Below are 23,925 nucleotides of genomic sequence, written 5' to 3' on the forward strand. Positions count from 1 at the left end.
ATATTTGAACTTTAGATGCTTATAAAAAAAATTGTGACTATGGATTTTTAATTTTTTTCATCTGCCCTTGAAACAATATAATAGGAACCTTTAAATTTTCAAGCTTTTTTAACCAACAAATAAAAATTTATTGATATTTATAGTAAAAAAGAAATATAAAAAACGGAAACTACAAATGTCCGTAAACAGCTCAAAATAAGTCAAAATATTTAGAAAATGTTATGGTGTATAGAAAATGCTAATATAAACACTCAGTCAAAATTTCATGTACCTACGGTCATTTGTTTTAGAGTTGCACTAAAAACCAAAATCGAATTTCTCGAAAACAGATTTTGCGTATAAATTCCCGTTTTCCTTAATTTTTCTTTTGTTTTTCACTTCGCTTTTGAAAACTTCTGGGAAATTTTTACTTTTGACCCAAAGTACCAACTAGATTCACTTTCCTATTAGAAAAGATACTGTTGAAGAAAATCCAAGCACTTTTACTGTCCTAACAGATGATGACAGACTCAAAAAAAAAAATTAAAAATTAAAAAATGAAAAAAATAAAAAAACCCACATCAATACATTCATCGTTCCACTCATAATCTAAAAAATCTTTTGTTTAGGGGGGGGGTGAGACAACCCCCAAGACCCCTCAAAGGACGGCCCTGGGCAAGCATACCCATGATATGTAGATTTTTCTAAGAAAAAAAAGTCCAAAAAATAATTTTATAATTCACGGGATTTCAATGCCAGTGCATCTATTATAGGTATCCAAAAAAGTTGATGGTAAGTCCATAAGGGTATCACCAGTCCGGCAGTCCATAATCATTTTTTATGATCGTCTAAAGTTGGAAGCCTGATAGACAAACTTATCAAAATCACAAACCAAACATTTGCAAATTATTTTGAGTTAGAAATTCAAAAAAAATTTTTCAAATCAATTTTCCTACTTTTATTTTATTTATACTTTATGAGTGTTTGATGTTATAGACATTGAATATTCAACCGTAATTTAACGATTTCCATATCGAACAATTTTCTTATTTTATTGTTATTCAAAAGTGAATAATATAAGATGATTGAAATTTTTATTTCATCATGCACAGATCCAGAGCAAAGATCTGGAGGGGGGGGGGTGGGGGCAACAATTTTTTTACTAGGTACACAAATACAATTATAATAAAATATTATACTTTATTATTAATTTAAAAATGTTGTCATAATAGTAGGTATATATATGTAATCAATGTGTTAAATAAACTATTGTCTATTTAATATAATATAAAGCGACAATGTGAAATGAAGTTTAGATTTTGTTTATTTGTTATTTAATATATATGTTTATAAAAAAAATATGTCTGGGGGGGGGGCCGCCCCCTCTGGATCCGTCACTGCATACACTCGTACAGACTAAACTCGTTCTGAGTCACTTAACTCACTCAATTTTGGTGTTAGAATAAACACTTATTACAAAATTAAAATATGACAATATTTGGAAGGCAAGGCGGTGATTTTTTTTTAAAAAATTAAAATTTTTCAAAAGGTCAATGCTGAAATTTTCGATATTTCTAAATGATAAAATGAACGTTATATTGGGAATAATGGAAAAAACACTTTTGCCCTCAGAAAATATTGTCACAATTCTATTTTATAATAGGTATTTTTACTCTAGAATGCGATTAAAGTTAGATACTATCTTTAATCGTGCTCTAGAGCCAAAATTGAGAGAGTTCTACTCAGACTGCTTAGAAGGGTTTGGCTATTTTGTGTAAGGCCGAAACAAAACTTGCTAGTGTGACGTCCTTTTTTAAAGATATTTTAAGTTAAAATTTGGAAAAAAAATAGATATTCAAACAAAGAAAAACGATTTTAGTTATTTTGTTGTAATTTAAATATATTATTTGTGGGTACTTGAAACTTTTAAAGTATATGTATTATTTTTTTATACATTACAATAATATTTTCAAATACAATGTTTTTTGAATATTTTTTATCCTTATTGTATTGTAAGTTTGATATGACTTCCATATGGCCATATCCCTACAGTAGATATGCCACTGATTCTAAGAACTGATAATAAAACATGATACATGATCTTCAAATTTCTCTTACATTTTATTCTCTAACATAAATAATTACATATTACAATAAAGTTATTACCAAATTATACGGTATAACTAGTATAGGTGTAACTGTTGTGATGACTTTCATATAAGTAATGAAACCTATATTTGGGAAAATAATTAGTAATTTATAAAATTATTAGAGTACCAATAATTAAATTAACTGAAAAATAATAATGTATCATAACATTAACATATTATCATTCATAATCCATCCAACAATAACTAAAATAATATTGCTAATAGCTTATAAGCAGGGTTTTGTTTAAAAAAAATATATATATTTATATCCACAGTACATAAAGAAACTATAAATTACATATACAATTTAAAAGGAAAATGGTTAATTAACTTTTGACATTTGACTTAATTCATTAACACTATTTTGTTTACATTTTTAGCAACTAATGTATAGTGAACTGCTATTAATTTAAAATAGTTTTTATTATTTAAAATAAAATTTTTGTGATATCCAAAAAAGTGAGATTTTATTATAATTGAACAAAAAGAAGCCAAATTTAATTTGAAATGAGTAATAATCTAAAGTAAATAGATGAACTTCTTTATACTGAGTTTGGTTTGAAGACTGTTCAGTTGTGGAATAACATAATATTTCAACCAAAATTAATAGCTTTACCAAAGTATGCAGCTAAATTTGCTTCTCTTAATGCTTCCGAACACGTCTAAAATTAAAAAATATTTATGTATTATAGTGAGTAATTAAATTAAAAATAAAAATTACTGGATGTGCATGGCAGACTCTAGCAATATCTTCACAGGATGCTCCATATTCCATTGCTAAAACAGCTTCATTAACTATCTCTCCAACACCCTATAAACATAGCGTTATAAGTACTAGAAAATAACTAATACTTTTATAAAAATATATTACAGGTCCAATTAAGTGGCATCCTAATAATTTATCAGTAACTTTATCACCAAGAACTTTAATGAAACCATCAGTTTCATTGTTAGTTTTAGCTCTACTGTTGGCCGCAAATGGGAATTTTCCTACTTTGTAATCAACACCCTGAAAACATAATACTCATTATAAAAAAATAAGCCATTTCAAATGAATCTATAATGTGCAAAATTACTTCATTTTTCAAGTCTTCTTCACTTTTTCCAACCCATGCTACTTCTGGGTGAGTATATATAACTGAAGGTACACAGTTGTAATCAATGTGTACTGGTGCACCTGTTATACCTTCAACACAAACTATACCTTCATCTTCAGCTTTGTGAGCTAACATTGGTCCATGGATACAATCTCCAATAGCAAATATACTATGAATATATTTTATACGTTTAATTAAAATGAATACTTTTGAATATGAACAGTCTACAACAATACAATTACATACTTAGGTATAACAGTTTGGAATCTAGAATTTACAGGTATTCTTCCTTTAGCGTCCTTCTCAATGCTATTCTCTTCTAAACCTAAATTCTGAGTATAAGGCCGACGACCAACACTCACAAGTAAAACATCACAGTCCAACTAAACATTAAAAACTCATTAAAATACTATTCGAATTAATAAATATTTAAACTACTACCCACCGTTTCTTTTTTAGAAGAATCTTTGGCATTCTCAACTTCAACCAATATTTGTCCTCCAGATTTACTTGCACTAATAACTTTAGTTCCCAATTTAAAACCTAATCCTTGTTTAGTCAATATTTTTTGAAACTGTTTAGACACTTCGCCATCAATGCCAACACCACCGATTGTAGGCATAAATTCAACAGCAGTTACTTTTGCTCCTAAACGACTCCAAACAGATCCCTAATAAATACCAGAAAATAATTATTACTTAGATTATCTTTATTTTCTCAGTTTAACTCACTAGCTCAAGACCTATAACACCGGCACCAATAACAATCATCTTTTCAGGAACTTTCGATAGTTTTAATGCACCTGTTGAAGAAACAACAGTTTCTTCATCAATCTATAAACAAAATGTAAAAAGAATTTTAAATTGTAATTTGATATCAAGATTGTTTGAACTTACATCAATTCCGGGAAAAGGAGTAACTTCAGAACCAGTAGCAATAAGTATATTTTTAGTTTTAATATCTTCTGAAGATCCATCTTCTTTCAGTACTGATACTGTGTTTGGATCCTTAATTTTACCATGACCTTTGGCTAATGTTATTTTATTTGATTTAAATAAATGAGCGATTCCACCAGTCAGTGCAGTCACAGCATTTGTTTTTGTTTGCATTAATACTTCTAGATTAAGCTTGACATTCTCAACTAAGATATATTTGAGAATATTGGTACAAATCATACATTTTTATACTTTATTGGTATGTAAATATTACCAACTACATGACTATAACTAAAATTAAATTACCTTCAATTCCACGAGATTTTAGATCGCCAGAATGTGCCATATGATAATAATGTGAGTTATTCAGTAGTGCTTTAGAAGGTATACAACCAACATTCAGACAAGTACCACCAAGTGTAGGGTTTTTTTCAACACAAACAGTCTACAAACAACAAAGTAACAATAGTTTGAATCTTTTTCTTGAACGTAAAATAACATTTACACTTACATTCAATCCCAACTGGGCAGCTTTAATCGCAGCTACATAACCACCAGGTCCAGAACCAATAACAACTAAATCTACCGAGTCACCACTTGCATAACGACGATTAACTACAGAGTATATAAATCCACACTCGATATGTTTGGACTTTTGCAGCATATTTGGCTAAACATGAATGAAGAATTCAATTTTAATTCCATCTACTATTATCTATTATATGTTTATACACAACTAATACAAACCTTTACAGCCATTGAAAACCTACTAAAGATATTTGATTGCATTTTGATCAAGTGGAAAATATTTTAGGAAACAGGAAATTATTAATTGTGGGCCAGATTCAATGTGTTTTGTACAATTAACAGAAAAATGAACGATAAACGATGAAATTGAAATATGAATATAATGGGTATAATTTTTTTTGCCCTTCAAAATGTCAAAAAATAATATTTTATCTTTCCCCTCTCCAAAGTCCAAAGTATTTTGATAACACGGACCATGATGTAGCTTACCACAACCCTGGTAGATGGATCAGCTGTGTATTAATTCGGATAATCAAATCAAAATGGCTACGATGTGAATGTGTGATTACACTCGAACGTGGCGTTTATTAGTCTTAAAACTACTCAAATGAGATTGTGAATTAATTATTTTAATTTTAATTTATAAAACCATAAATATTTAGTACATGTAATATTTCTATTATTACTCGAAAAAACAATTGTTTAATGTTGACATTAAACAATTGTTTTATGGATACTGATTTGTTTTTCGTTTAATCATGTTGTGGTAGCCATTGATAATTAGTTAATGTTATATAGAAATTAGAATAATCTCGAGAAGTATGTCGTCTTCCGGAGATTTCGGTAATCCTCTTAGGAAATTCAAATTGGTGTTTTTGGGCGAACAAAGTGGTATGATTATTATAATAAACCAATTTACTTCTATAGAACTTATCAAGTAGGTTACAAATAATACAGATTGCTCTAATTCTTATAGTTGGTAAAACGTCACTCATCACAAGATTTATGTATGATAGTTTCGATAATACTTACCAGGTAAACTTAAGTATTTATAAAAACATCTACAACTAATAATGTTGTCCAAAATATAATTTATTTTTGTCTTGTGTTACAGGCCACCATTGGTATTGATTTTTTGTCTAAAACTATGTATCTCGAAGATAGAACTGTAAGTTGTTTTTATATCAGATCAATATATTTAGAATATAGTAAAAATATTTATAAATTCATTAGTCCTTAGAATTATTATTACTTCAAGTGAAATAGGTATGATTATGTTATACCTTATATTAAATGTAGGGAATTCATATTAAGCAGTAACTTAGATTTTATATCTAACAATAGTTTTGAGTTGTAGACTTATCATACATTTTATAGTAATTATCTACTTATTACATCTAGTTATTTATAATAACTGTATGATAAGAATTAATAAACTAAAGTTAGTTATATAAAACAGAACTCTTTATTTTATTTTTTTAATAGTACAATGAAACCAATTTTGTATAATAATTTAAAATTGTACTCTTAATATGCATGTATATATTAATAAATAAACATGTTCCTTTTTATTAAATCGCCTGTTAAAATATCATTTGAAAATTCTAAAAGAATTTTTTCTTATTTATTATATTAATTTAATAGAAACAAAATAATCATAATTATAAGATAATAAATAATGTTATCAATTATTTTCAAAATTAAAAAGATTTAAATAATATTCTAAGTTATCTTTATCATAAATTAATAATTTATATTTTCAACCTAATATCATCTGACATAATATGAGTGATAATTATACATTTGTCAGACACTTAGGGCCAGTTGTACCGTCTACGGTTAAACTTCGATCATGCTTAATCAGCTGATAACAGATATTTAACCGAGCAAATTCGGCCTATTAAACTCTAGTTAACTTAAATCAGAGATGGTACAACTGGCCCTTAGCATTCACAATAATAATTAATAACTATAAAAATAATTATTTATATTTTAAGTTAGGTAAGTGTTGAATAAATATATGGTATTTATATATATAAAATAAGTAAAAACTAATTTTAAAAACAATTATTATAAATTCAATATAAAAATATTAACTGACTTGGTTGTTGAGTTAATTGCAAAGCAATAAAAAGTCACCATTATTTTGAATACATAATTCTGTATAAGCCATATTGTTTTATTAATGTATTTTAACACCTCATGTGTTTCCTTTGTATTATCTATACAATATACTTGGTAATATGTACCTATATCAAAACAAAAATAAAACTTAATAAAATGTAGGTATTTTTAATATTTCAAGTTAACCATATTGCAATTTTTTTTTATTAAATTACATTGTAGACCAAAATACAACAAATATTCTTAATCTAAAAAAGAGATCATTTACTTAGTACAATATTAAATTAATAGTTTAATTCAAACTCTCCAAAATAATCAACTTTATACACTTATCTTATCTAATTGTGTAATATTTATAATTCTATAATAAGCTTGTGATTTCTTAGTTATTAAACCATTTACTAATGTAATAGATAAAAAGTTTGATTCAATAAAAAAATATTAACAACCTGTGCTTCTGCACAATAAGCAAATAAGATAACTTTTTAATATAGATAATAAAAATGAAAGGGGATACCATCCAGTTACAGAACCTATATTTTTTTTTAACTTACATTTTAAAAAGACACTACACCTGCATGCCCTGTAATGATATTAAATTTGCATTGGTGAATTAATGAATTTTCATCTATCTATTTTTGATATTTTGTTATATTTCACAAAGAAATAATTCTAGATACTTGAAATGTTCACCAAATTTTAAAATTACTGTTTTCCATACATGGTAAAATTTTCAAACAATTTTGACTGAATTATTTATAGCTTTGAGAAATTTTTATTGATAATATGATTGAGGCATATGACTTCAGACCATGAAAAATTACAGGGTGTACCTTGGCACGCCCTATGCGCACACTTATGGCTATTAAGTAATAATAAACTATGTTTCAGACAATTCTCCCAAAAAATTTTCTGGATCCGGTCTAGAACTGTGCATAAAGTATAAGTTAAAATACCTATTCAAAATTTCAATTAAAGTAAAAGTACTACGTCCCAGATTTTTTCCCTAAGTGAAGCCTTAATTTGTCTTATTTTAATAATATGATTAGTATTTTAAGTATTTTTATAATTACTGTCTCGGTTAATTTTAATTTTAATTAATATTTATTCAGGTAAGATTACAGCTATGGGATACAGCAGGACAAGAAAGATTCAGAAGTCTTATTCCTTCTTATATAAGAGATTCTACTGTTGCTGTTGTTGTATATGACATAACAAGTACTAAATTATTTTAAATCATTATTAATTAATGAAAATGAAATGTAATTTTGTTTAGATGCAAATTCTTTTCACCAGACATCAAAATGGATAGACGATGTTCGAACTGAACGTGGTAGTGATGTAATAATAATGTTAGTTGGTAACAAAACTGATTTAACTGATAAACGACAAGTATTAGCTGAAGATGGTGAACATAAGGCAAAGGAATTAAATGTCATGTTTATTGAAACTAGTGCTAAAGCTGGTTACAATGTTAAACAAGTTGGTGTTGATTAATGATCATTATAACATGACTTTTATGTATTTTTATTTGTGTTTAGTTGTTCAGAAGAGTGGCAGCAGCATTACCTGGTATGGACGTAGCTGAGAATCGACCACCAGAAGACAGTATCCTTTATAAATATTTTATACAGCTTTTTTAGCACTGCATGAATGTTTTTGTTTAATTTCATGCTTGTGTATAGTACTTATACTTATACATTTTTTTTTGATTTTCACGTATGTATTTTAGACTGTTGAAAAATCATAAAAATTTAAAACCTTAAGAGTAATTCACCAAGTATGCTCAACCCTTTTCTTCTTCAATAATACAATTATTCAAAATCTAATTTTTAAATACTTTTAATATTCACGAAGACAACGTTTTCAAATTGCTGAGATTTTTTTTACTACTTAAGGGTGTCTAAACTTCTGTTCAAATAATAATCACTCTTTTATATTGTGAACTATTTAGCTGATAATGTTGACGTATTAAAATCAAAATTCAAATAAATAGTTTTTGAGCTACCTAACATTGGGTACTAAGGATAATAGGCCCATGATTATGAGTTTAAAAAATCTCAATTATTTATAATAATGTATCAATATTCATAATTTAAAAAAATAGGTTTATGTTATTGTAAAAACATTTTTAAGGAATATTTTTCTTTAATTTAACTACCAAGGAGCCACCCGTTCAAATTTTAAATTAGGAACATTCACATTTTACCTTAAATTAAGAACATGAGAAATAGTTAGGTTCTCATTTGAAAACAGAAGTTCGTATAACCACAAAACTTATGTAGTACACAAATATCAAGAATTTTGACAATTGTATAATACGTTTAACTATAAGTGTATATGAAAATTCCAAAATTCATTTTTATATAAAAGAAAACGAGGGCGAGCAATGAGCATGCTTAGGGAATATTTACCAACCCTGTATATTTATTTGTTATGTATATAAATCAACATTTTAAGCACTTGTACAATTATTATAGTTTTTTAACCAATGATGAGTATAAAAGAATACCATAGCGTTTTTTTTTTTTTTTTTTTTATAAATTATAGAAAAATGCTATTTGCCTTGGTATATGATTTTAAATAAAAACGAGAGATTGAGAATAATTTGTTCAGTTAGTTTATAATAATATAATATCTTTTGTAAGTACTAAATATTATTTACTACCGTTGTATTTAAATGTATGATCTCAATTTATATTTATCTTAAAAAAAGAATTTACAAAGTAAATCCATGATAATTCAATGTGGCCAATTAATGAATTATAGTGAATGCTAATCTATTATTTTTTTGTGATTTACTTATAACTTATTTTAATTAAAATTATGGTATTTTCTCTTTTCTTTTTGCGGCATGTTTGTTTCCTTAACTATTGCTTGTTTTCAGTGCAAGAAGTCGTGCTTAAAGACACACCGAATGATGCAGCAAATCCAGAGAAGAGTTGTGCATGCTAATATATAATTTACAGTTAAACTTATATAATTAAAATCCATCCAATTTTTTATTACTTTTAATAAAGTCTAAAACTCCGGAGACTAACTATTCTTTTTTTTCTTTAAATAACAAAGAAAAAAATTCTGGTCTTAGTTGGACCAGTAATTAATTAAAATAATACATCTAATTATAATTAAACCTATAATTAGTAATTATAATATAATAAAAGAATAACAATTGAAAGAAAATATTTCCACCTCGCTGAACATTCCCAGAGCTTTAAATAAACGCTACATTATTATTGTTTTGTAAACAATTATTTTTATTTATTTCACCGTTATAATTTTTAACTAATAGTAGTGTGGTTAATGTAAATGTAAATATATTTTATAATTTTGAACTTTGTATGCATTCATTTTTTTCTTACTATCCTTAACACATTTCATAGCTGTCGATTTACAGAATCATGCGGCCAATCAAGGAGACTCACAAGAGTCTGAGAGCAGCTGTATGTGTTAATTTTGAATGTTGATTTTTTTATACATTTGTAATAATCTTATTGCTTTTTAATTTTTATACTTAAATAATTAAACTAACTAAGTCGTGTAAGACATTTAAATTAAGTAGGCAAAATGCAATTTATTATTGGAATACATGGATTAAGCTCATGTTAAATCACTGTTTAGTATCTACATTCATTATGGCTAGTCACTTAACACTATTTGTTTTTTATTTCTTCAGTAGTATTTAATGAATTTTTTTTTTAAATTAATAGTTAAATGTCACATGGTGTTAGCCTCGATAAAATCTTCACTATATAATATAGTATATTTCCTGAAAGTGAATTACTTTTTGAATATTTTGTTGTAAATTTATTATAGCCTTGTATAATGTTTAATAGGTATAATATATTGAATATTCATTTTATTTGAAGTATTGTTTAAATATTTTAAAATAACAAAATTGGTTGTATTGGTAAATGCTAAATGGTAATAATTTATATCTCATTTGGATATTTGGCTATACATTTCCGAGTCATGGTTGTATACTTTTATCGATAACTATATTTTATAATCAATGATAAGAGTTAAATAAGCATAATAACTAAGGCTCACATTTTAATGCCCTAAATGAGTTTAAAAAATGTATATCTAAACCATCAAGTATTACTCTATGCTACAAGCTCCAAAATATGTGCCTACGTAATATAATTTTGATAATACAATAGATGTATCACATTTAATTAATATTTTTTGAAAAAAATTGGCTATCCCAGGTTGAATGTAAAAAAGGAATTTTCGACTTTTAACTGTGATTAAATTTGAACAAAAAATTTAAAAATTTATCAAAAATTAAAAAAAAAAATTGGAATACTATTTACTTAAAACATATTTGTAGCTTGGAAATTGTTTCAGGCAATAGCATTAAAATTTAAACCCTAATAATATCGTAGAATCGTATCATTTTGAACCCTAATCTAGTAACTGTACAGGTAAAATGTGTGTGTAAGACAAAGAAAACTGTTTTACAATTAACTACAAATGTTTTTAAAAAATTAAAATTCATAGGAGATGAAAAAAAACACTATTTGAATCAGTGAGAATTGTCAGCAAATATGTTTGATCATATATTTTTATTTTAACTGTTCATAATTGTACATATAATATACATAAATATCATATACAAAATATTTGTACCTACATAAATTAAATATTATAACGAAATGATGAACTGTGTGCTATATCCTATACAGGTATGCCAAACTATGATACAGTTAAAATCTGGCTTGTAAAACCAACTCAAGTTTTTAAAAAAAACATGCAAAATATAAAATAATCTTATTGGTATAATTATTATAAATACAACTGTACAGACAGTGTAATGTCCAAACTCTAACCATAAAATTGCAATAATTAATTAGGAGTAATTAAGAACTAAGCAAGACATGCAGTTTTGACTGTGCTTAATATCCTATAATACATTATTTTTACATTAAAAAACATCAGGGCATTTATGCTTCAGGAATTTCTTCTTCTTCATCAATACTATTTTCTTTAATAGATTCTTTTTGAAAACCTAATTTTCGAAGAATATCTAAAAAAAAATGAGCAGACCATTAATATATTAGTAGTACAATTTTCTTTCTTTAAATTGTACAGTTATTAATTATGTAATCTAATTTATGCATTATTGTTAATAATCCAAAAATACATTTTATAGATTATCAATAATAGGTATATTATTATTAACACAGTTTAATTAGCTTATCTTAGGTTAGGTTGACACTTCAAATTTTGACATAACTTTTGAATTAAAAAATGTAAGGTTTTAATGAAAATAGATAATGGTATTTTAGTATATATATATTATTAGCTTAGGCGCCTAGCAACCTATTGTATCCTATTTTATTTAATTGATATTTTTCGCCTAATTTAAACCTAATCTAAAATAAATTATGTACTGTTTTTTTTTTTTTTGGTTAGCTCTAATACTTTAATTTTTTTTCATTATGTTATAAATGTTGACATTTTGGATATTTGGTAAAACCTTAAAAACGAAATGATATATATACTTCTTGTAAAAATAATAATTCTACTGCAATAACTGAATAACATAAGGCTAAAATAAATTCTAATTTAATAGTGGTGTACTTTTTTTGTTTACATTTGTATTACTAAAATACCATATATTATACTGGTTATGACTAACTAGTCAGATTTAACAAATGTCATTAAATAGTAAATACCAATTCAAATTGTATGAACAGATTAGTATTTAAAATCAATATTTTTTTTTTTGTTTATTTGAGTAACCACTAACCATCAAAACATTTATAATTAAATCTTAACATTACAAATTTATTTTAATGTAAAAATTACATATTTTAAAATTTGGACCAAAAGTTAACAATCCCCTCAATTGAAGGATTTTTATTTGGTACTCATGGCTTAATATAAGGGTGGCTAGATGAAAATACTTAAATTAGTTATACAATTAATTGTTGTTTTTATATTTACTAAAATAAAATGTTAATTTTTATAAAATAATATAATATCATCCTGTATTGAATAAAAAAAGACCTTTTTAGTACTTCCATAATGATATTAATATAGGTACCAGGTACCTTATTTAACAGCTGTTAGAAGTAGATATATCTTTGGCATTTAATACTGTTGTTGAAATTTTATACACACAATTTTCATAGATTTTAAAAAATCGGGACAATTGAGCGTTCCGAAAGCTTTTTTGGGGACACTGGGATAAAACAGGACTCTGGCCACCCTATTCAATATTAGTGACCATAATATTGTCCTAATAAATACATTTTTCAATGGAATTCTGAAAATATATCCAAGGCCATTTTTGGTTCAGAGTGCAAAATTAATTAGGCCTAAAATTAGAAAATAGTTCTACAACATTATAATAAGAGTTAAATTTAAGAAAGGGCCAGAGTGGTAATCGGCCCTGGGTGCTACTTGGTTTATAGGACATTGGGTCAGTCTGCCCCTGAATATATCTTACACTTACACATTGGTATAACAAATTAAAAATGTATTTTATTACATTGAACATTATGAATATTCCAGAAAAAATATGTGATTGCTTGACATACTTGCCGAATAACTTTACAAATTAAACATTACGCCATGAGTAAAAAACTTATCCACTTAAAAAATAATAGGTATTATCTCATGTTATCTTGTTAAACTGTTTACCACAGAATTAATACACATTAATTACTCTATATATTAATTTAAATACAATATTTCTAAATAATAGAGTGAATATTTAATACTAACCTTTATCAATATAGAAAAGTAAATTATCTTTTTGCTGTGTGCGAGTCAAAAGTTCATTCACCAATTGAACTGCTATTTTATTTTCACCTTGATTTGTATAATATTCTACCATCATTGAATATACATCACCGTATCTAAGTATATCCATATTGGGAGCCAACAAAATTTGTCGACATAATGTCATAGCTGAATCACCATCACCACTGTCAATTTGTCTAAGTAACAAAATTATTAAAATAAACTAACATATTATTATGATTTAGAAGATACTAGGACTTATGGATTATACCTTTTAACATCAAGAAATTTTTTTACTAAAGTAATTTTTTTTGCAATATCTTCAATCAGTATTCTATACTGATCACCGTCTTTAGACAATACCTTTAATGCCTCTGACAAAGCTCCTACAGCCTTACTGTAATTGCGATACTCATCAACTTCTAGCTATTTATAACAATACAATATTGCACATAAGATTAAATAATATAATATGAAATAGTTATAAAAATGTAAATATCAATAAGAAATAGTACCCTAAGCAGCCCATTTACTGTAGACTGTAGTATGTGTGCATACATAAGCGAAACTAGAAAATTTTACTAGGTCAAATGAGAAAACAAATTATAATTACAAAATAAGTTTTTTATTTTAATTTTAAATTCTATTAAGTCAGTATTAGGACAGGCCATGGCCCGTAGTTTTGCCTATGTGTGCATATGAGAGGTGGCCAACAAAAAATCTTTCAAGTCTAGTGTAATGTAAGTATGCGTCAAAAAGAAACAAATATTATTTTAATTGATAAGATTAAGTTTTGGAAACATCGCTTATGTTTGTTAAGTTTGTTTATTTATATATTAGGTATGTTAATTGTTGAAATAGCTAAAGAAATCTTATTGTTTATTTTTTTATAGAATTAGTATGCTTAGTTACTTGCTACGCAAGTTTATCACCTCAGGTAAATACTAATTACTATAATAAGGGTTCTTACTTGAGCACAAGAAATGTAGAAATTAGCCAGAAGATGAGGTGCCTTTCCTTTGTTATAGAATGAAACAATAGTTTTTAAAAATTCTGGACGCTCTTGCCAATCAAGTGTTTGTAAATAATTTGCTGCCATAATATAGATTTCATGCTGTCTAGATACATTAGCATAAAATATAATTTTTTCTGTGTCTCCTGATTTTAATAACGCTTTCATGGCTTTTATCTAAACACAATAAACAATTTAATTTATATTTATATTCTATAACAGTTTAAATTAATAATAGACTAAACTTTTGTAAAATCAAATTAATTTTGATCTGGTAACATAAACATTTTATTATTAATGAAAGTACAAAAGAAATACATAACACACTACAACCTTTTGTCCTGCCTGGGTGAATTTTTTTGCTGCTATATGGTAGTTGGCTTGCATTAAAGCACACTCAGCCAGTTTCTCTAATATAACTGTACGCTTTGCATGATCAGTAGGTGGTGTTAGACGATCTCCAAGTGCTTCGGTAATAATTACTTTGTGTTCTTGACATTGTTCCACAGCTTCTTCAAACTAAAACAAACCAAGTTCTGTTAAAAAATTACAAAATAAATAAACTAAATAAACAAGGTATACTTTGTTAGCCATTGCTAATAAATTAACTGCATTGTCATAATGCCCTTGACTCATGAAAAAATTTGAACATTTTAATAATAAACTTGAATCATCTTCTATGTTCAGTTCTTGAGACATTGTAACAATTGCATCATAGTTTTTACATCTAAAATCAACATTAAGTTTATATTGACATAACATAGAATATAATTAGTACCTATGTAATTTTCAAATGTTATCAGCAAATTAACTAAAAACTAACAATAGACAAAACTTTGAAAGTCTAAAACAATATCGAGCAAGTTACATTATAAATAACAGGCCATGAATTATTCACCATTTCTAAAATAAATGCAAATAAATCTAAAAAAAAACACTCTGGTAACGCTTACCTGTTTTTTTAGTTTTTTTCTGAAAAAGTTATTTTTTTATATAAGTCTTCTAGGGGTAGAGGGCCAAAAAAAAATGTTTGCGACCGTGGGTTAGACCACCCTGATCTGTGTTATTGCACCTATACTTGGCCCATGACTAATTGCGTATAAAGAGAATAGAAAACAAAGTTTTGTCCATTGCTGACTTTAAAACTAAACAATTTGAATACCTTCAACATAATTACCTATATTAATTAACCTTATATTTACTTTACCCACTAAATTAAGGCCGATCTCATCACATCTTTTTTTTATGACTTTCTGGATGCTCCTGATGTACTAAATCTCTTTCTATGTACACTCCCTCCCAAAATACAATAAATCATCCCTATTAAAATAACCATCATACCTCTATCGTCTCAACCATTATTTGCACAGAATTTTTAGAGGCCGTCGCACCTGCATGTATTATCTTCGTCTTACACAAGCACGACATAGAAAAAACTTGTTTACGCAGTCTGAGTAAAACTCTCTCAATTTTGGTTCTAGAGTTAAAATACCTATTTTATAATGAAAAGATGACAATATTTCAAAGAGCAATATGGTGCGTTTTATTTCATTATTCCAAATATAACACTCAATGTATTTTTTAGAAATAACAACCACTTTAACATTTTTAAACAAACTTAAAAAAATATTTTTGAAAAAGACACAGTCTTGCACACCGAAATATTCTTAAATTTAAATTTTATAATAGGTATTTTTATTCTAAAACCAAAATTGAGCGAATTCTACTCAGACTTTGTAAACACGTATTGTCTATGTTGTACGTGTGTAAGACGGAGACAACACATGCGGATGCGACATCCTCTTAAGTTGTGTTGACTTAGCTTAGTCTATATCACATTTCACCACCACAATTTTTATTAGTTATTACTAGGAAATGGACATTTAAACAAATGCAAATAAGTATGGGATAAGCTATTTGAAATTTGATGAGAATTTACCACGATTTGGATCATTAATATTAAAATAACACTAATTGTATTTTACAAATTTCAATGTTTTTACCTGGTTTTGCATATTTTTTTTCTTCATACATTTTCATCTTTACAGCTACATATATTTACCATTTATCAAATGACTTATGAAAGTGGGTAATAATTTACTTATTATTAAATTAAATTAATAATAAAATGACTATCGGTCTACAATATTTATAAAGATACAATTATGACTGGTCATCAAAGATAATACTTGAGACTAACTTTTGAGCATACAGTGCAATAAGGTAAAATATGAATCAAATTTTTTTTCACTTTTTAAGACAGATTAAGAATGTTATTGGTGAAAAACGAAGTGAAGACAACAAAATACGTTTTTTAATACTTATGTTTTACATAATTTAAAATTTTTTTTTTTTTGATTTTATGTCAAGTACATATTTTGTAGCAAATTACGGTATTTTTAAAAGCATATTTTAAGGATTTTTTGAGCATATAAACCTGTTTTCCTAGTTATTACTGTATAGTATTAAGTTTTCAATTTGTATTTGTTCTATTCAAATTGTACCTGTAATAATGTCTGTTATGGGGTCAATAAATATTATATGTATATAAATATTTTAAGAACCAGACGGGCCAGAGACCTGAAATGTATATGCTGTTTTTTTAAGCCTTGACACTTATAAATCATTGTATTCAAAAAATAATTCAAAGTTAAGCTCAGAGTAGCTCTTATTCAAATTTTGTTTTTAATTTTTGTCAGTTGTTATTACTTTTTATATACACATAGAAAAACTATTAATAATTTGAATTATGAATTCTTCGTTCTGGAAACTAAAAACTTAAAATGTGCAGGAAATGTTTTTTAAATTCTGAGCGGAGCGTGGAAGCTAGTGGTTTTACAATGGTTTATTTTATTTATTTATTTATTTATTTTTTATCCTGTATACAAAATTTCTACTAGAAGCAGTGGTTTGATTTCAACATATAGTACTTATTTTATCTTTTAGCAAATTGGATCAAGATGATATTTTAGAGAGGTAATTTTTCGATTTACTCAATAGTTATTTAATGCCACGGGAAAAACCATCTATAAATTAGGAAAAACTGCTAAAATTTTAATTTTTAACGCTTTATTAATCACCATAGAAACGAATATAAAATTATAAAATTATAATATTAATTCAACTTACAGGCTATAATAAATAATAGCAATATAAAATATCCAGACTGACAAACCGTCTCCTCTCAGAATCGTTTTTCTTATACAATGATATTTTATCATTGAATTCAAGTTTAATACAATTAAAATTATACATTGACCCTATTGTATGTAATCTACTATACAATAGAGCGACATCCATTTACCCGCTTTTTAAAAAATTATGTTGTTTGTATAAATAATACAACACTCTACATTTTTTTTTTTTTTATATAGTCATTTATGGGTTGTAGGTTACTGATTAGTACTTAAACTACTTACTTAAATGCCAAATCAATAGCTTTATGTAAATAACCAGCTTGATGATATAGTATGACTGATTTATCAGGTGAAATTTCTTCAAAATACTGGGCTACACTTAATTTTTCTCTGGCATCTGCTAATAAAGCAATATTCCAAAGATGATTGTCAAAAAACTGCTCCTAAAAACCAAAAATCAAATATTTTATTGAAAATTAGCAAAAAAGTAGAATCAGGGTTCTAATAATTGTTACAAGAAAATCTCTCATGCATTAAGATAATATAATTATTATAAAAATATATATTTTAATCAAAGTTATTTAAATCAGTATTATTTAATATTTACACACAACTTACCTTACATAAACGAATTGCATTTACATAAGCTGTAGCATCAACATACATTTTTACAGCTTCTTCATAGAGTCCTTGCATTTCATATGATCTAGCGAGATGGCAACAAGCAGCTTTATTGCTGGTGTTCATACAAATCTGAGCTGCTTGTTCCATATGACCAAGATAACATAATATACGAACCGTAGACAAATCATCATTTGCTTGTTGATAATATTTAATTGCACCATCCATATCACCGCTACCTTCCAAATACTGAGCCCACCATTTCAATAAGACTCTAAAATTGAATTAGTTAAATAACAAGTTTTAGAATTTTATAAATTATCTTACACATTTTTGTTTTTATTTATGTAATTTTCTAAAGTGACTGGATCATCTAATAACATCTTTGGTATAGTAAGTCCATGTGTTTCTGACTTGCAATACATAGCAGCTGCTCCAGATACATCTCCTTTATTTTCCAAGTTGTGACCTACATTATAATATGTATTTCTAAGATGTATACGGTCTTTTGTCTCAGCCACATCTAAAGATGCTGTTATTTGATTTCTTGCTCTATAGAATCTATTCAGGAGATCGTAGCGATTACAACATTTGTACAATTCTTCAGCTTCGTCCTTATATAATAAATTATAAATAAGAATATTTCAAAGTATCAATGAATTTAAATTAAAACTTACATACATTCCTAGATGCACAGCAAGACAAGCTACTCTTGCATCCAGTTCTGGCTCTGTATTTGTTGAACGCAAAATGGCTAATCCTCTACAATCATTCATATGACCCAGACATATTTCAGCTACATCCAAACGTTTTGTTTTTACACACATTTTTGCCAAACTTGTCCAGACAGCAGGACTATACAGAAGATAAAATATAAATATTTGCTATAAAGTACTGTGAAATACATGGTAAATAAAATACTTGCCTCTTAATGTTAGTAATAAAATTAAAAGCTAAGTCTAAGTCTCCAAGACATAAGTTATAGCCAAAGTTGATAATAGCTGCTCGAATATCAGAATTACAGTCTTCAATTCCTTCAAATTCCTTCATGAGATTACGCTCGACACGGGTTTTCTGTAATATAAACATGAATTTTAATTTTTATAAAATGTATAAATATTATTCAATTTACTGTATTTGTATTGCGTTTGCATAATGTTATATAATACGGGGCATCAAGTCCTAGTAGTGTACAAAATTGATCAGGGCAATGTATAATATCTTGAATTTTAATTCCTTTTTGTTCAATAAAGAACATACTAAGTATCACCTAAACAAATTAAGAATAATATTATAACATGAGTTAAAGAAAAAATAATAAAACATACAGAGGAACCAATCATTTTATTTTTTTTCTGTCTATTTGCTGATGTGTATAAACTTGGTTTTAATGGTTTTTTTTCTGGTTTGTCAATACTTTTAGCTTCACAAAATAATAAATTTGGCTCATTTGTATCCCAATAGTGAGAAACAATAAATCTTGTATCATTATATTGTCTACACAAATAGATTATTTAAATATATATTTCCTTTTACAAATATTTCTATGCACATTAGTACATAACATACATTTCATCAACGTCTAAACCTTTTTCAAAATGTTTCACATATATTGTATCTAAATCTCGATCCCAAACATATAACCTTGGCATTGGTACTAAATTTAAGTTTGCTGCAGTAAATGATACTTTTGTACCATTACTGTTTAAACGTAACTGAATAGCTTCGCCATACTCATCTATATTTAATGTTATATCTTTAGGTTTACCCATTGATTTTGCTTCTCTATAGTAAAAATAAAAAATAAAAAATATTATAATATTTTTAAATTCAATTAACAATTAATTAAATTACCTTCTGTTTAAATCCCAGATATGAATAACTCCAGATAATGTGACAGTTGCTAAATAGCAAGTATTTAAAGCGAGGCAGACTATTGGTGCTTCAACATCCAATGTCTGTTTAATAGTACCCTGAAATGTTCTTATTTGTAATTTTCCACAATTCTCAGCCACAATTACAATTCTATCATAAATGCATGCTTCTTGCACATCACAATTGAATGTTCCAACTACTGAAGGTATTTCTTTAGATTTAATATTATATACTGATATTGATTTGCCTTTAATGTTTTAAAATAAAATTTATAAATAAGTAAAAAAATTTCATACTACTTTTATTTTTTTTACCATTCCATAAACATATATGTTCTTTGTTCAAAGCTAGACCTATAACTTGTATATTAGTATTAAAACTAAATGATTCATCTGTACTAGAGTGAAACACATTAAGATCACTTGATGAAGTTTGTACAATCGCCACGTCTTCTTTATAACTTGCCAACAATGCATGCTCACGTAAAATATAAATACCATTCATAGCATGTACCGCTAAATTTAATGGACTCCAAACACAGTATTTTAAGGTATCTTGAATTTTACATGAACCATGAATACTCCATTGGTCAACTGTTTCTTCTTCATAACGCCAAATAATAATATTTCCAAGATTTGTTGCACCACACAATAAACCTGAATAATAACAAGGAAAAATACAGTAAATATAATTTTAGTAATATGAAAAATAATAATTACCTTTTTCCACTGAGTAAGTAATATTTATAAATGTTTGTCTAGGGAATGAGGATACATAAGAGACTGGTGCAGTTAAAACATAACTGTTTCCAGACTCAATATCCCAGAAACGAATAGACACATCATTTGTTGTACATGCTAATAAAGACGGACCTGCCCAAATGATGCACATATCTTCTTTCAACCCATTTAATTTAACCTAAATGATAAATATTTTACTAACAATTTATAGTTAATTCTTGATATAATATGAAATGAGTGAAATAAAATAAGTTTGATATATATCATTAAAATGTCTTAAAAAAAATGATGTGGTTGTATATAATTGCAATTAATTGTACTAAATCATATTAACTAACCTTTGAAACTTCACTTAAGGATCCATTTTTATGACATTTATAATAGGCTACAGTTAAGTCCTTGCATACTAAAATACAAATGTCTTTTGATTCATGACATAAAATTCTTAAAATAATTGATTTGGATATAAGTACAATACTGAATTCTCCATCTTCATCAAAATAATATAGTTCTCCTAACAAAAAAAAATGTTGACTTAATAACTCAAAAATATTTAAATCTGACATTTAAAATATTTACCAGTTACTGCAGCACAGTAAAATGTTATATTGTCTGAAGTTACAGTGCGTGGACCATGTGACGTAGTTGTACGAGGCCGCCAAGAACTAAATATATCTAAGGCACTTTGATCACCAGCTACTGCCATTTTGGCTAAATTAGAAATATCAGTGGCAGCTTTTCCGGCTCTAAATGAAATGTCTTTAGTTAAATTGGCTCCAACATTTGACTTAAATGATATTTTAAGCAACCCTCGACTATCAGATTTCCATCCGATTATAATACCAGTCTAATATAACAAATATCATAACCATTAAATTATTATTATTAATTTTTTTTAAGTAAATATTTTATTTGGATTCAATTATTTTTAACCTGGTCCCCAGTTACTAAACATCCACCAAGTGATGACCATTTAGAAAATACAATTGTTTCTTCGTGAATAGAATCTAAGGCAGTTACCAATCCGCCATTCCATATATATATTTCTCCAGATTTTGAGCCAATAGCTAATGTACGCTGAGTGGGATGCCAGCAAAACGAAGTTATATGGCCTTTACAAACATTTGGTCCAGAATTGTGCAAATCCTCACCCTAAGAATAATAGTATGACAAATAGTACAAAATGATACTGTTGAGGACTATTATAAGTACTCACTAATTCATCACAAATAAGGATTTGTGTTTCATCATTATCAGTATACGATATTATCGCTAATAGACCAAGTTGGCGGTGATAACTTATGCCAGTAGTTACATAATTTGGATTAGTTTTTACCTTATATTCAAGATACGAACTCATTTCAAACAATTTCAGAAAAAATTAAATGTCTTGACGTCTTATAGATTAGGTATCTGTGTAGCTATAGCAACCAAAGGTCAAAATTATATAAACAGAATGATTTAGAAACAGAACACTTCATTTCAAATACAAACATTTCTATTAGATATAATTCACAAAAACAACAATTAAATACAATCAGATATTATTCAACACCAAGTATGAAAAATTAATTTTTTTGTAATATCATTCTATATTCAATTACTAAACTAATTTCTAACATAGGCAATAGGTACTGCTGATTGCAGAATAATTTTAAATTAAAAATGTAGACATCAGAAGAAACCCAAGAGTCAAGACACTAAAAGATAGGAATCAAGACAAACCTCAATCCCAAATAATAAAATAAATAACAAATTAATAATTAATAATATTATGATTCATGATATTGTTTATATTATCATGTTATAATTCAAATTTGCTTACAATTTACAATGTACAATGGAGGGGATTAACAGGTAATACACTAATACAGTGACACCACAGTCATAATAAAAAACCCCATGACTGATAATTAAATAGATAAAATAATTTATTACTTTCAAAGTTTCAAATAAACATGTTATTATATAACTTACATAATTTTATAATTTTTTAATATTATATTATTATTGTAAACTTTTCATATGCTGTTTTATAAATTGATCAAGTTTCAATTTGAATAATTCACTTTCAATAGGTTGTCCCATTTCACATTCAGTGTTTTTTACAACATACTCCACGTAAATCTGAAATAAAAAATCAAGATTAAATGAATAAAATATAATAAAAATAAATAAAATTTAAAATTGAATTATTTATATTTTCAAGTAATGTTTTTATTTAATTTTTTTTTATTTTTTTGGTAAATAATAATACAAAATAATCATGACAATATAATAATATCCTATAATATTGCTCAAGATAATAATTGTGTAAATTATACTCCATACACAACTCTTCACAGAATAGTATAAAAAATGGTTATTAAAAATTATCAATAATAACTAGTAAGTCTTACTTCTTTATATAATTGGTGTAACAAATCTCTGACATTTTTTATTGTGATATCGGTATTTAAAATAAATTTAACACCAGTTAAAGACTCATAATAATGTAATGCATATTTGCTAGTCTTGTAACACAAAAAACCACGTTTCGGATCAAGTGGTGATATTTTAGAAACAAATGACTTGATAGAAAATAACATACCATACATCAATTTGGCTTCCTATAACATAGATAAAATATATTTATAAATCTATACGAATAATGTTGAAATATTCTAAATTTACTTCTTCACTACTCATGCCCGATTGCTTAAGACGATTCCAGTTTGTCTGATATAATATTGTACCCATCCGATCAAAAATATAAATGTTGTAGATAGTCATTACTATAAGATGTTTAATTTAATTTTCGCATTTTAAAATATACATCAAATTATGTGAGTAAAGAACTAAATAAATCTTTTTTTTTATGGAAAATTTAAAACTTGAAAGATTTAACGTGCACTTGCATTAAGAAATGAGAATTTGCTTTTATTATAGTTTTTGTGAGATACTGATTACTGAGTAATGCAGTAATGAGAGCGGA

At 26.6% G+C, this 23,925-nt stretch overlaps 4 protein-coding genes across 5 annotated transcripts; 1 reads left to right on the forward strand and 3 right to left on the reverse strand.

Annotated features, from left to right (window-relative positions):
• Positions 1-2,076: 2,076 nt before the first annotated feature.
• LOC100162429 (dihydrolipoyl dehydrogenase, mitochondrial) lies at positions 2,077-5,108 on the reverse strand. The gene is made up of 11 exons (XM_001948212.4): positions 4,909-5,108; positions 4,673-4,831; positions 4,468-4,606; positions 4,123-4,367; positions 3,958-4,059; positions 3,672-3,896; positions 3,473-3,609; positions 3,206-3,395; positions 3,001-3,138; positions 2,851-2,940; positions 2,077-2,791 (listed from the first exon to the last, which is right to left on the reverse strand). The coding sequence occupies exons 1-11, from the start codon at positions 4,948-4,950 to the stop codon at positions 2,723-2,725; spliced, it is 1,536 nt and encodes a 511-aa protein (XP_001948247.2). The 5' UTR covers positions 4,951-5,108; the 3' UTR covers positions 2,077-2,722.
• Positions 5,109-5,257: 149 nt separating this feature from the next.
• LOC100160399 (rab6-like) lies at positions 5,258-10,681 on the forward strand. 2 transcript variants are annotated; one of them, XM_008182445.2, is made up of 7 exons: positions 5,258-5,580; positions 5,666-5,724; positions 5,804-5,857; positions 7,926-8,031; positions 8,090-8,295; positions 8,355-8,421; positions 10,197-10,681. In XM_008182445.2, the coding sequence occupies exons 1-7, from the start codon at positions 5,511-5,513 to the stop codon at positions 10,265-10,267; spliced, it is 633 nt and encodes a 210-aa protein (XP_008180667.1). In that variant the 5' UTR covers positions 5,258-5,510; the 3' UTR covers positions 10,268-10,681. The 2 variants fall into 2 exon arrangements, with proteins under 2 accessions (XP_008180667.1, NP_001155439.1); NM_001161967.2 differs by lacking the exon at positions 10,197-10,681 and adding an exon at positions 9,701-10,149 and having other exon boundaries at positions 5,279-5,580.
• A 670-nt stretch (positions 10,682-11,351) lies between these two features.
• LOC100165205 (intraflagellar transport protein 140 homolog) lies at positions 11,352-22,347 on the reverse strand. Its single transcript, XM_008182456.3, has 21 exons — positions 22,168-22,347; positions 21,885-22,103; positions 21,531-21,798; positions 21,290-21,465; positions 20,931-21,129; positions 20,526-20,867; positions 20,191-20,458; positions 19,906-20,121; positions 19,665-19,833; positions 19,469-19,606; positions 19,262-19,410; positions 19,014-19,191; positions 18,664-18,950; positions 18,334-18,610; positions 17,998-18,158; positions 15,161-15,305; positions 14,912-15,097; positions 14,537-14,755; positions 13,838-13,992; positions 13,549-13,763; positions 11,352-11,842 (listed from the first exon to the last, which is right to left on the reverse strand). The coding sequence occupies exons 1-21, from the start codon at positions 22,309-22,311 to the stop codon at positions 11,760-11,762; spliced, it is 4,194 nt and encodes a 1,397-aa protein (XP_008180678.1). The 5' UTR covers positions 22,312-22,347; the 3' UTR covers positions 11,352-11,759.
• Positions 22,348-22,427: 80 nt separating this feature from the next.
• Positions 22,428-23,925, reverse strand: LOC103308672 (trafficking protein particle complex subunit 1). Its single transcript, XM_008182457.3, has 3 exons — positions 23,625-23,925; positions 23,351-23,560; positions 22,428-23,078 (listed from the first exon to the last, which is right to left on the reverse strand). The coding sequence occupies exons 1-3, from the start codon at positions 23,721-23,723 to the stop codon at positions 22,959-22,961; spliced, it is 429 nt and encodes a 142-aa protein (XP_008180679.1). The 5' UTR covers positions 23,724-23,925; the 3' UTR covers positions 22,428-22,958.

This window comes from Acyrthosiphon pisum, chromosome A3 (assembly GCF_005508785.2).
Source record: "Acyrthosiphon pisum isolate AL4f chromosome A3, pea_aphid_22Mar2018_4r6ur, whole genome shotgun sequence".
Classification (NCBI taxonomy): Eukaryota; Metazoa; Arthropoda; class Insecta; order Hemiptera; family Aphididae; genus Acyrthosiphon; species Acyrthosiphon pisum.

Bases quoted from the DNA above. Each gene is read 5' to 3' on its own strand.
- LOC100165205 (XM_008182456.3), bottom strand. From the start codon at position 22,311: ATGAGTTCGTATCTTGAATATAAGGTAAAAACTAATCCAAATTATGTA. The intron at 18,159-18,333 runs GTAAGTTGTGTG...TTTGGTTTTTAG, and splicing joins ATGCAATTCGTTTATGTAAG to GAGCAGTTTTTTGACAATCA. The intron at 13,764-13,837 runs GTATAATCCATA...TTTGTTACTTAG, and splicing joins AAATTTCTTGATGTTAAAAG to ACAAATTGACAGTGGTGATG.
- LOC100162429 (XM_001948212.4), bottom strand. From the start codon at position 4,950: ATGCAATCAAATATCTTTAGTAGGTTTTCAATGGCTGTAAAG. The intron at 3,139-3,205 runs GTAATTTTGCAC...TTATGTTTTCAG, and splicing joins AAGAAGACTTGAAAAATGAA to GGTGTTGATTACAAAGTAGG. The intron at 2,941-3,000 runs GTAATATATTTT...CTATGTTTATAG, and splicing joins GATGCCACTTAATTGGACCT to GGTGTTGGAGAGATAGTTAA.
- LOC103308672 (XM_008182457.3), bottom strand. From the start codon at position 23,723: ATGACTATCTACAACATTTATATTTTTGATCGGATGGGTACAATATTA. The intron at 23,561-23,624 runs GTAAATTTAGAA...TCTATGTTATAG, and splicing joins CGGGCATGAGTAGTGAAGAA to GAAGCCAAATTGATGTATGG. The intron at 23,079-23,350 runs GTAAGACTTACT...TTTTTATTTCAG, and splicing joins TACACCAATTATATAAAGAA to ATTTACGTGGAGTATGTTGT.
- LOC100160399 (XM_008182445.2), top strand. From the start codon at position 5,511: ATGTCGTCTTCCGGAGATTTCGGTAATCCTCTTAGGAAATTCAAATTG. The intron at 8,032-8,089 runs GTACTAAATTAT...AATTTTGTTTAG, and splicing joins TGTTGTATATGACATAACAA to ATGCAAATTCTTTTCACCAG. The intron at 8,296-8,354 runs GTTGGTGTTGAT...ATTTGTGTTTAG, and splicing joins CTGGTTACAATGTTAAACAA to TTGTTCAGAAGAGTGGCAGC.